Source organism: Stomoxys calcitrans, chromosome 4 (assembly GCF_963082655.1).
Source record: "Stomoxys calcitrans chromosome 4, idStoCalc2.1, whole genome shotgun sequence".
In the NCBI taxonomy this organism is placed as follows: domain Eukaryota; kingdom Metazoa; phylum Arthropoda; class Insecta; order Diptera; family Muscidae; genus Stomoxys; species Stomoxys calcitrans.
In genome coordinates this window covers 127760419-127772934 of record NC_081555.1, presented here as the reverse complement: position 1 = coordinate 127772934, position 12516 = coordinate 127760419, and the positions used below count along the sequence as shown (strand labels likewise).

The following is a 12516-nucleotide window of genomic DNA, read 5'->3' as shown; positions in this document are numbered from 1 at the left end:
TTTCGAGGTGTTACAAACGGAATGACGAAATAAGCATACCTCAATCCTTTGGTGGAGGTATAAAAACGTGATAGTTGGTATTGTCAATACTTCGTATCAGCTACCCTGTATATATTACTACCTCGTTTTATACCTATTTGAATAGCTATTTGTTTGAAATTTGGAGTGAGTAGCTTAATACGTTCCAAGTTGGCGTGATTTCTGATCTTTAGAAATGTTTTATTTGTTTTCACATTAGAACCAATGGCGAGTCCAGCTCTCTTGGGGCTAAAATCCTTTGAATAGCAATTTGCAAATTTAATTGAAAATAATAAAAATTTTAAAATCCTGGAGGAGGGGGGCTACATTTTAGTCCCACCCAGGGGCCTTTGTTCGCTTATGATTAAAACTCATATAAGTCCAATAATATTCATTACATTTCCATTATCAAACTAAATTCAGTTATTTCATATCACCATGATCACACCTAACTTCTTGCAAGCAGTCAGTTTGTATTTCTATAGCTCCATCTAGCACACTTCCCATGCTTAACTGAATAAATGTTTAAACACGAAAATTGTTAACCTAGGTCATAGACAACTACTGACGTCGGCCAGCCATCAACCAGCCATAGATCATTCGAAAACACTGCTCCACAATATTTATATTTTTTTTTCTTTTCAACACATGTTTTTGCTGTTATTCTTTACATTGAATTTTGTCTTAAGCTTTTATGGTACATAGTCTAGACCAAGCCAAAGCCACATGCAGTCGTTATTACCTTTTTTCGTTTTTGTTTATTGGTTTTTCATATTTCTTTTTTTTTACTACTATTTTTTTTTTTTTTTTGTAAGAAACCATTTACTTTTGATTTGTTTACCAAGAAATTGTTTAAACTGACCACTATACGTTGTGCTACCATCAAATCGGTGTTGTTTGTGAGCTTTCGTAGCAGTATTTTGACGAAAACATTTATAAGGCTTTGTTGTTTTCTCTATTTCATTTACTTCTGTTTCTCCTCTTCATTAACGAATTGAATACAAGTTATAGGGTTTTTGAGAAGTTTGGTTTTTTCCCCGACGATGATGATAATGGTTGATGGTATTTAACACCCAAGGTCATTCGTTCACATTCACGGAGACAGACACTGAGGCAGACAGAAATTTAGGCAGTCTGATGTTGGGATTTTGTTGTTGATCGCTTGTAGTGATGTCAACAATGATTTTGGGCTTTATTTTATGAATTTGGTTTTGTTTTCTTATGTTGACACATATGCTATAGTTTGCAGTTTGTCTTTTTATTTGTTGGTTTATTGATATAAATAGCTGTTATATGATTTCTTATCGCCACATTTCACCGCGGATTAATTATCCAAGGAGTGTGGTTTATTGGCTTACCACATGTCATAATTTATAAGAAAGACTGAGAGTTGAAAACAAAAAAAGATACAAAAATCCATTCAAGGGAAACAGGTGAACCTTCGAATTTTAGCTGCCTCTATGACCCTGCTCCCGTTAAAAATCACCACGGTTGTCACTTGTGGTGAGTGATGCAGATTTAAATAGTGGTTGACATGACCTTAGTTATTGCACAAACAAAAAAAAAAATTATAAACATTTGTGGTAATAATCAGGATGGAAAATTTGAGGTTTAACTTAATTCTGTTTAAATTGGTTTTCTAGAACCAATAATAAATTACAATAAGTAAAGTAAATATTATTTAGATTCTATAAACAACGCATATGTCTTAAGTCTTTTGTTTGCCATTTAAGACAAACAAGAATTTTGATTATATGAATTTTTATTAGACATCTATGTTCTCATTTTACCCGATTTTCATCGAAATCAAAGGGTTCTTTCACGATCCTAAGTAGAAAATTCAATGTGTTGTGTCAGAGTCGAGCAAAATTTTTCTCAACTCCTTCTCCGGGAAGATAGCTCGACTCTGGCTCTGATTCCGGAGTCAACTCCCGGCACTTAATTTTTTACAACTCTTTTAAAATTTTTTTCTTTTTATATAAAAATTTTTTGTTTAACAAGGCAATATGCTTTTCTGACAAAAAAAAAATATTCACTTTATATTTGATGACCATTTAGCGCAGAAAAGTGGGCTACCAAGTAAATGCGTGCTAAGTTCAGCCGGGACGAATCGTGGGAACCCATCACCACGGATTCTTCTTAAAATTTACACAAAATAAATTTAATTGAAGAGCACAATTTTATTCTATATACCAAATTTCTGTTCAACCAGCAAAAATTAAAGCTTCTAGGAACCAAACAAGGATGATCAAGAGACCGATTAGGACAGTATTTATTGGGTTGCCCAAAAAGTAATTGCGGATTTTTCATATAGTCGGCGTTGACAAATGTTTTCACAGCTTGTGACTCTGTAATTGCATTCTTTCTTCTGTCAGTTATCAGCTGTATCTTTTAGCTTGCTTTAGAAAAAAAGTGTAAAAAAAGTATATTTGATTAAAGTTCATTCTAAGTTTTATTAAAAATGCATTTACTTTCTTTTAAAAAATCCGCAATTACTTTTTGGGCAATCAATAGCATAGATGTTGGAAATCGTTACAGAACATGTAACGACTTCCAACGTCAAATCGGACAAAAATTAAGGCTTTTAAGGACTCAAGATATCAAACCAGGAGATCGGTTTATATGGGAGCTATATCAGGTTGTAGACCGATTTGGACCATACTTTGCACAATTGTAGGAAGACATAACACAACGTTCGTCTGTCGAAATTACGATAGCGCTCGAACGCGTAAAATAACCGCTTGAAGTTTTGCACAGATACATCTTATTTATGTAGGTCGTTGGGGACGACCTACAGTACAGATTTGGATATAGCTTCCATACAACCCGGATCCGTATCGCATCCTCCGATTTTACATCTTGAACATCTGTTAACCACAATTTTTGCCCGATTTGGTTAAAATTTTACATGTAGTGTTCTGTTACGATTTCCAACAACTATACCAAGAATGGTTGAAATCGGGCAATAACCTGACATAGCTCCCATATAACCCGATCTCCCGAATTGACATCCCGAGCCCCGCAGTCCGTTATTTTTGTCCGATTTGGCTAAAGTTTTGCATATTTCTGTTCTGTTACGACTTCCAACAAATGTTCCAGGTACGTTTGAAATCGGTCTATCTCATTTAAACCAATCTCCCGATTTGAGTTATTTAGCCCCTGGAAGCACCAATTTTTGTCCTATTTAGCTGAATTTTTGCAAATAGTGTTATGTTACGACTTCCAACAACTTTGTCAAGTACGGTCCATATCGGTCTTATGAACCGATTCAGTTATATTTGGTTTCCGACACCCAAACCAAGTGTGGGATGAATCGGTTCATAACTTGATATAGCTTTTATGGCATGACAAATTTTATTCGCTATCTTTGCCTATAAAGAGATACCGGGCGAAAGACTTGACAAATGCGATCCATGTTGTAGGGTATATAAGACTCGGCCCGGATGAACTTAGCACGATTTTACTTGTTTTTAAATTTCAAAGAATTTTTGGTAAAAAAAGTATTGAAGTTTCTTTAAAGATAATACATTAAAAACACTTTCTATGCAAGTGGATATTACAAAATAGAACACAAAAAACTGTTGCTTTTTAAGTTAGGCAGAAAAATGTGTTTTTCGCTTTGTAATAGCATTTGACTGGTTTCCTAGAATAAAAGTTTCTCTAAGAAAAATTTCACCGAAGTTTCGACTGTTTAATTTTTATACCCTCTACTACAGGATGGTGGTATTTTCGTTTGTATTACCTCAAAATTATTGTCTAAAACCCCATAAAGTATTTAAATTCTTGATCGTCATGACATTTAAAGTCGATCTAGCCATGCCCGTCCGTCCGTCCGTCCGTCCGTCTGTCTGTCGAAAGCACGTTAACTTAGAAAAGAGTAAAGCTAGGCACTTGAAATTTTGCACAAATACTTCTTATTGGTGTAGGTCGGTTGGGATTGTAAATGGGTCAAATCGGTCCATGTTTTAATATAGCTGCCATATAAACCGATCTCCCGATTTGTCATCTTGAACCTCTAGAGGGCACAATTCTCATCCGATTTGGTTGAAATTTTGCACTATGTCAGTAAATAAGTTGGCATAGCTTTCATATATACCATTCTCTCGATAAGACTTCTTGAGCTTCTAAAGTCCGCAATTCTTTTCTTGGCGTTATTGTTTCGACTTTCAATAACTGTGCCAAGTATGGTCTAAATCGGTTCATTCAAGGAACTTGTCACATGCGATCCAAGGTGGATTCGGCCCAGCCGAACTTAACATTTAGTTGTTTAATTTTGCTGCTTTTCAAAGCAAGCTCGAGGTCTTTCTGTTTCTTTTTATTATTTTTTTATCAACATATCAATGGAATACATTTTCATGATATGATATATCGAAATGAAAAACGAAAGACGATTTTTATATAGGAAACTAGCCGAACCGGGCCCGCTCCGCTGCGCCTTCTTTAACTCTCTAATATCTTTTTTAGAGTGGGGACACTTCACCCTGAATGCGGATATTGAATTCGTGCCATTGTAGCCTATGATGGGGAACGCGTTCGAATCCTGGCGAGAACATGGATCAAAGCGATGTCTATGCCGTCTTAATGTTGGCGACATTTGCGATGTACAATGCCATACATAGTCATTTAAAAACTTTTCCCCAAAGAGGGACGCCGTTCGGACTCGGCTATAAAAATGGATCCCTCATCATTGAGTTTTAACTTGAATTGGAAAACACTCATTGATGTGTGAGAATTTGCCCCTTCTCGGTTCCTGGTGGTTATGTTCTTCCTTGGGATAACGTTCTCATTAGGAAAGGGATGGCACCTCAGTCATTTCGACTCAAATATGAATATCAAATCCGTTCATTATTCCCAACGGAAATGAAGTTCAGTTTAGGGGGTGCTTTATGACGTATCCCAAAACACTTGGCTCCAAAATTGGATATCAAATTCGTTTTCTACTCTCAAATACCTTTCATTTGAGTCCCATATTGTAATAATGGGTCAAATAACCCTTTTACGTATCTTTAACAGGAAAAACACCACCTAGACTTAACGCAAATTTTAGTGTCATATTCGTAATCTACTCACTAATACCTTTCATTTGAGTCCCATATAGCCATGGTCGGCTAATATGCCCATTTGGGGTATTTGGGGGAGAGCGACCTCCCATTACTTGCACTTGGACCTAATGTTTTATGCCACATTTGTAATCTGCTGTCTAATACTTTCCATTTGAGTCCCATATTGACGTGAACTTCGAATATATCTGTTTAGAGGAGTTTTGGTGTTGGGCGGGTCCCTGGGTACTTGAAAATCGGTTCAGCCAAGTATCATTTAGTCATAATGGGTCTAATGACGGTTTTGTATGCTAGATTCGAAATCTCCTCCTGAATACCTTTCATTTCAGCCCCATATTGAAATGAACGTCCAATATGTCTGTTTGGGGAAGCTTTGGGGTTGGGGCGACCCGATGGGTACTTAGACTCAAATTTTAATACCATATTCGTATTCTACTTTCCAATACCTTTCATTTGATACCTATATTGTCCCGATCGGTCCACTTTTGATTTTCGCATATGGGGGAGGGTCCGTCCCCCTTCCGATACAGAAAAATTATATAGCCTATGTGTCCAACTAACCTACACAATAAGCAAAAATTTCGAAAAAAACGGTTTCGCCGTTTTTCAGTCTATACGGGACAAACAAACCGAGTCCTATATATCCTTGATTGGCTAATGTGCCCATTTTGGGCATTTTTGTTGGGGTAGGGTGACCTCCTATACTTCGACATGAATTTGTATGCCAGATTCGTTATCTACTACCTTAGATTTTGGTTGGTGTTTTTGGGGTAACGGTGGAGGGTCCGGCCCCTTCCGTTATCAATAAATTATAAAGCCTATTCCTACTTCCTGATCATATTGGTAATTAACTGCCGAATACCTTTCATTGGAGTCCCATATTGCCATGATCGTCAAATAAACTTATTTTAAGGGGGTTTGGGGCTGGGGCGGCCCCCAAGATACTTGGACCTAACTTTTAATATGAAATTCGTACAACACTCATGAATACCTTTCATTTGAATCCCATATTGTCCCGATGGGTCCACTTTTATTTTTGGGTAGTACTTTTGGGGTAAGGGGGGAGGGTCCGCCCTCCTCCGGATATCACCAGACCAACGTACACAATCTTTGAAAATTTCAAGGTAATCGGTTCAGCCGTTTTAGAGTCTATACGCAACAAACAAACCAACCGACAAACAAACAAACACAAATTGATTTTTATATATAAGATGTATAGACAAATAATTTAAATAAAAAAAATACCTCGAACTTGAATTTAAAGACAGAAAAATTGAGGACAACAGTCCACTATAAAAATAACAACATTTAATTTTTTTAATTCGAATAATATTTTTTTAATTACATTTTTTTGTTGAACCATTTTTTACTACAATATTTTGTTCGGAGTCGAAGTCGAGATAATTTTCTCCGACTCCGGGCAAAATTGCTCGACTCCGACTCTAAGACCCCGCCTTCGCAGCCCTGGTTGTGCATATCCTCCCATTCTATAGACAAGCTTTTAGAAGGAAGTTTTATTAGATTTAGCCTCATCCCCATTAAAGCCATGTTATACTAGATCTTGCCATTCATTAAGTGTCAAGTAATTTTCATTTAATTTGTGCCCTCGTTTTATGTTTTTCATTAACTTTATTCATGCCACTAAATAGTTTTGTATTTCATATTCTCATGCATGTTCAAATTCCAAAGTAATTTTTCTGAAACATAAATTGTTTTTGTTCTCCATAGTTTGTCATGAATCGAATTCAATCTTTTGCGTTTAAAAAACAAACCTACCTCATGCATAATTATAAGAAACATAAATTGGAATTTAGTCGGTGTCTTGTTGAACTTGACCTGATTTTAAAATTCTTGATAATTTTTATGTCTTTGAGAAAATTCAATTTAGTCAGTGTATTTCTAATGATTGTAAAGAGTCAAAAAGTGGTTTTAATCATTGACTAAAGCTGTTGGTTTTTTCTACTTCTAAGGTTAATGTCAAAGACCACAAGTTTCTTGAGAGCGAAAGAAAGAGAGGCTATGAGACTATAGACTGATCTAAATCCAAAATATGGGTGCAGCTCGACGTTCAGGGCGAACAAGCGTTTTAAATCTTAAACTATAATAATTAAAAAAGAGATAGAAGTAGATTGCTAAGCCAGCCGGATTAGACAAACATATATTTTGCAAGGCCTAAAGGCAGGTGGTAAAGGAATTTTATTATTGTATCATATGTTTAAAAAATTAAAAAAACAAATTAAAAAATTTTCGCTGCACCTTGTTTTACGAGCCCATTACCATGGAATCTCCAAAAAATTTCTGTCAAATCAGGCTAAAATTAGAGCATTTGTAATAAAAAATCTGGACGATGCTCCCCTAAAAATTTCAATGATTTTTTTTTTATTAACAAAATTTCAATAACACTTTTTCTAAAAACAAAATTTCAAGGATACTTTTTTTTTAAGTGACAGTCTGCCATCAGACTCACTTAGACGTTTTCGTCCATTGTGATACCACAGGAACTGAAGAAGGAAGATGTCTCTAGTTCCTACCGTTCAACCATCTCGATCGCTTTAAAAGCCCCCACCCCAAAGCCCACCTGATCCGTATAGAAACCTGACCTGATCTGGTTTCGAACCATCCGTATAGAAGTCTATTGAACTTCTATTACCAGGGATATTGTAGTTACAATCGGTTCTATCAGAAATAGTGATACAGTACTTTTTATCAAAAAGCGGCTCAGGTAGGGTATAATCCACGCTGCCTGGAACATCGGATATTGTATCCGTAGCCGCCACATGACCAATGAGAAAGAACCCTTAGCCTCATGACAATGGTCGCTGCAATTTGTCTAGCCACAATGTACAGTGGCATAAGATTTAGCATTAAATTCAGTGCATCAGATGGTGTCGTCTTAAGTGTAGCTGTGATGCACAAACAAATCATCTTTTGCATCCGGTTCAGTATTGAGCAGTTGTTGGACTTTGGAAGCGCCGTCCACCAGACCACAACACCATTAAGCATTATAGGTCTGACAACTGCAGTATATACCCTATGCATGACACGCGGTCTAAGCCCCCAACTTTTGGCAATGGCTCTCTTGCAGGTGTATAGAGCAAGAGTGGCCTTTCTTGCCCTTTCCAAAAAAGTCAAAAGTTGTAAAAAATAATCACAAGAAAATGTTCATGATTTATTTCCATTTTTTGGGCGAGATGAATCTTTTAAGTTACTGTAAACAACACAAATAGCGTTCCTAAGTCAAAACGTTCTGAGTATAACCTCAAAAATGTCAAGCTTTACGACAGAGCTGTCAGTTGGTAGATTGCAACACAAGGTTTGTCCAATCCAGAAATATAAAAGGCAACCCTCGTATATACTTCATAAGGTCGGAAATAGGTGATTCGATGTGCTGCAAATGGAATGACAAAATGAATATACCGCCATCCTTTGGTGATGGGTATAAAAAGAACATCAGCCAAATGCCCACCACGAACAGGCTTACTGGACCATATCCTTTTCATAACCTCAAAAATGTTAAGCATTACGACAGGGCTGTCAGTTGGTACATTGCAGTTGGTAGATTGCAACACAAGGGTTGTCCAATCCAGAAATATAAAAGGCAACCCTCGTATATATTTTATAAGGTTGAAAATACGTAATTCGATGTACTGCAAATGGAATGAAAAAATGAATATACCGCCATCCTTTGGTGATGGGTATAAAATGAACATCAGCCAAATGGCCACCACGAACAGGCTTACTGGACCATATGCTTTTCTCGAAATGTTCCATAACCAAATCGCAAAGTGGCTGCCCTTTATCCTTGATAGCCCTACGAGCTCTATTTTTGAGATCTTGAGTCGACGATGAGCGGTTGGCGTACACCTTTTCTTTCACGTGGCCGCAAAGGAAAAAGTTGCAAGGTGTTAAATTACATGATCTCGGTGGCCAATTGTGATCACCTTCCAGAGATTACACGGCTTGGTAATATTTTCCGTAAAAGAGCAATGGCTTTGTTGTCACTATTAATAGAGTCCTATTTTCGGAAACGTTAGGTCCAATGCGCACCCAAAAGTCACACCTTGAGTATGGAGAGGCGTCTGAACAATAAATCTTGGGTTTTTCAAGCCCCAGATGGAACCATTTTGCTGTATTTTGGTCCGACAAGGTGCTGCTTTGCAAACAGTGACTGCAAGTGATTACAAGTTTCAGTGAATTTTATCAAATGTCAAAGAATAAATAAGCTTCAACAGTGCCATCTATCGAAATATTGGATGGTTAAAAATATCACCTCTTGTTGGAAAACTCTTTACATACTTTACGAAGATCAATATTTCGAGGTGTTACAAACATAATGGTGGTGGGTATTAATAAATATTGTATATCAGCAGACTTTATCAGCAAACAGCGATTTCTTTCTCATATTGGAAACATATTGCAATTCCCGCAGAACAACTGCTCTAATGATACTAATAACAGTCAGCAAAGTGTCTTTTGTCAGCAGACTTTTTTCAATGGGTATCCCTGCAAACATTTTTAATCGCCAAACAATGTCCTCGTATCTTTTAGAAGAAGGAACGATCGTGAACGGGCTCGTCTGAGTAGTGATGTCTCAAGACGAATCTCCTAGAAGAGTGTTCCGCGAATCTTCCATATGAGCTGTCAAAGAATAAGTCAAAAGAGTCTTGGAGAACTTAGAATCGCGCAACAATAGTATGGGAGAGTAACAAATAAGTGTTTTGGAAGATTAATAAAATACTCTTCTATTTGAGTTGCGCATAACTCGTCTGGACGAGTAACAAATAAGTGTGTTGGAAAATTTATTATATATTGTTCTAACAGAGTTGCGCGTTATTCGCTTAGAAGATCTAAAAATACATATCAAGATTAGTTATGCATCAAAAACGTAACAACTACGGAAAAACTTAAAACAAAAAAAAAAAAAAAATATATATATATATATATATATATATATATATATATATATATATATATATATATATATATATATATATATATATATATATATATATATATATATATATATATATATATATATAAGAACCAATCCTCATATAAGCCAAGTTAGAATGGCGTTTGGTGTTGTAGAAGTTGTCCACTCAAAACAAAATATCGAATAATATAATTCATTAGCAGATATAAACGCACCAGCCATGAAAAACATAAAAACAATTGCGAAAAGTTAACTCAGGCGATTAATAAACAAATCTTCTGGGCGATTATAACGCAATGGGTTGTTTAATAATCGTTGCGAAGAGTTGCTAAAATTCCGCACACGCAATGGATTGTCCAATGATAACATAGAAGAGTGTTTCACGAGTCATATGGGCGATTATAATGAAAATGGGTTGTAAGAGAATCGTCGCAAAGATTAATGGATTACAATGGATTACCCAGTGATATCCTAGAAGAGTGTTTCGCGATTTAAAACGAAGAACATATGCCCAAAAAAGATTGTTTTTGTTTTCGCTGGCATAAACGCTCCTCTAAAATTTTGAAAAACGTTTGTAGAGATATTGTAATAAATATCCATGGTGGTGGGTATAAGAAGCTCGGCCCATCCAAACTATGTTCGTCATTACTTATTCGCATTGATGTAATTTAGGAAGATGATGTTTTATGATCATGTTTCGTAATATGGATCTTGATTTTCAATAAATCCCTATAAGTTTCATAAGCTTAAGCTTACCTATGGAAAAATTTTCTACATTTATATTTTTCTTCCCATATCATGGGAACATTTTTGCCAATGATTCTTACCCAAATTGGTTTTAATAATATACAGATATGATGTAGATACCATAAGCTTTAGTTCAAAAATGGAATAAACGAAATCGGAGATGACAGATTCTATTTTATTTCAATTTGGAAAGGCTAGAACATATTTTTAAATTTTTTTTCCGGATAATCTTTCTTCGTAGGTTAAAAGTCAACTTTTTTGTTTTCTTGTTTTCATGACAAATATTTTTGCACTTGTCATTTTCTGCATAAAGTCTAAAAGTATTAGAATTTATTTTTGCTTAAAATCGGAGTATGGTATGCTTTTCCCTTAGACAGTTTTATGGAATTCCTATGAACTTAACATATTAATTTAACCAATCCCTATAAATGATTTAAATATTTTTAGGCCACTTCACCCGATGTTTTAGATCGTAACAAAAGAAAAATTACCGGTGCCACATTTGAGGCTAAAAATGCTGTTCTAGGTTTCGTCTTTGGCGTAAGTATTGGCAAATTTCAATTCCTATCCATGGAGTAGATTAATAACCTATTTTTCATTGTCTCTTTCTTTCCCTCTTTTCTGGTTTTTCTTCTCCCCCACCCTGGTTATGGATTGTGTAGAAAATCGATAACTTCTTGGACACCAATATTCGCATTCTCGAACAATTGGATCGCGCCAATATTGAGAAGAACAAGCAATGGGATATTCCAAAGCCTGTACCAGTTAATGATGTCCAATCTTTGATCACAGCCGTAGTCTCACCTAAGATTCGTGCCGTTGGCAATATTGCCAATGATTTGACCACCGGAGTTTTGACCACCATCACAGCTTTCAGCGGCAGTTCCTCCGGAGGAAATTCCAATAATCCCAATGCCGGTCTGGGTAATATTGTCTCAAAGGTCTTGGGCTTCTCTGGCCCCATATTGCAGGGATCTTCCGGTGGTGCAGGTGCTGGAGGTTCGACTACACCAGCGCCCGACTCAGATGAGGCTGGCTATTAAATAGATTTAAACTCAGCAAGCATTATCTTAAAGGAACCACTACCAGCCACCCCCCCTCTTTCGCTAGTATAGGTGCCGAAAAAACCCATTGTGGAAATCATCTTCCTGTCACTAAAAAAAAAAATTATTGTAAATTTTTTGTTGAATTTCTTAGTTTTAGTTTAGAATTGATTTAAAATCCATACTTTTCACCGATTCTATATTTTTTTATTTTGATCGAATTTTCTATCTGCCTCACTTCTTTTCCATTAGATATGCGTTCATAAAATTAGTAAAATTTTTCACTTTTCCATTTCTCACCCAAAAGGGATTCCTTACAAACTGAACTCCCCATATACCTTGATTTCCTTGTGTATATTATTTAAAAAAAAAAAATCACCTACACACACACACACATGCTATTGTAAATATTAAGCATTGCAATTTTTCGATTCTCTCCTATTATTATTTTAATTTTATTCATTTTTTGTACATGTAATTCGAAATAAAGGAAAACTGTTTGAATATATATTTTCTGTAGAGAAATTGTTTCAAATAAAAACAAATTAAAATAAAATTTTAATTATTTTTTTTTATTATAACTCTACTATATCTACGTTAATATACAAATATTGTTCGATCTGATTCATACTTGGTTCAGGTGTCGAGAAACCTAATACAAGTCACTGTCTCAAATTCCTGCGAAACCGGGTAAAAAATGGTTTTTATGTTCTTA

At 35.7% G+C, this 12516-nt stretch overlaps 1 protein-coding gene across 3 annotated transcripts in view; it reads left to right on the top strand.

Moving 5' to 3' along the window:
- Nucleotides 1-12516, top strand: part of LOC106089809 (uncharacterized) — a 71701-nt gene that overhangs the window by 50411 nt on the left and 8774 nt on the right. For 2 of the 3 annotated variants that reach the window (XM_059368200.1, XM_013255800.2), the window contains exons 3-4: nucleotides 11206-11298; nucleotides 11421-12226. The exons of the other annotated variant lie outside the window; for it this stretch is intronic. In XM_059368200.1, coding sequence (XP_059224183.1) covers nucleotides 11206-11298; nucleotides 11421-11801 — 474 coding nt within the window. In that variant the 3' untranslated portion in view covers nucleotides 11802-12226. Of the gene's footprint in view, nucleotides 1-11205; nucleotides 11299-11420; nucleotides 12227-12516 lie in introns of those variants that run through there. 3 annotated transcript variants of the gene reach the window in all.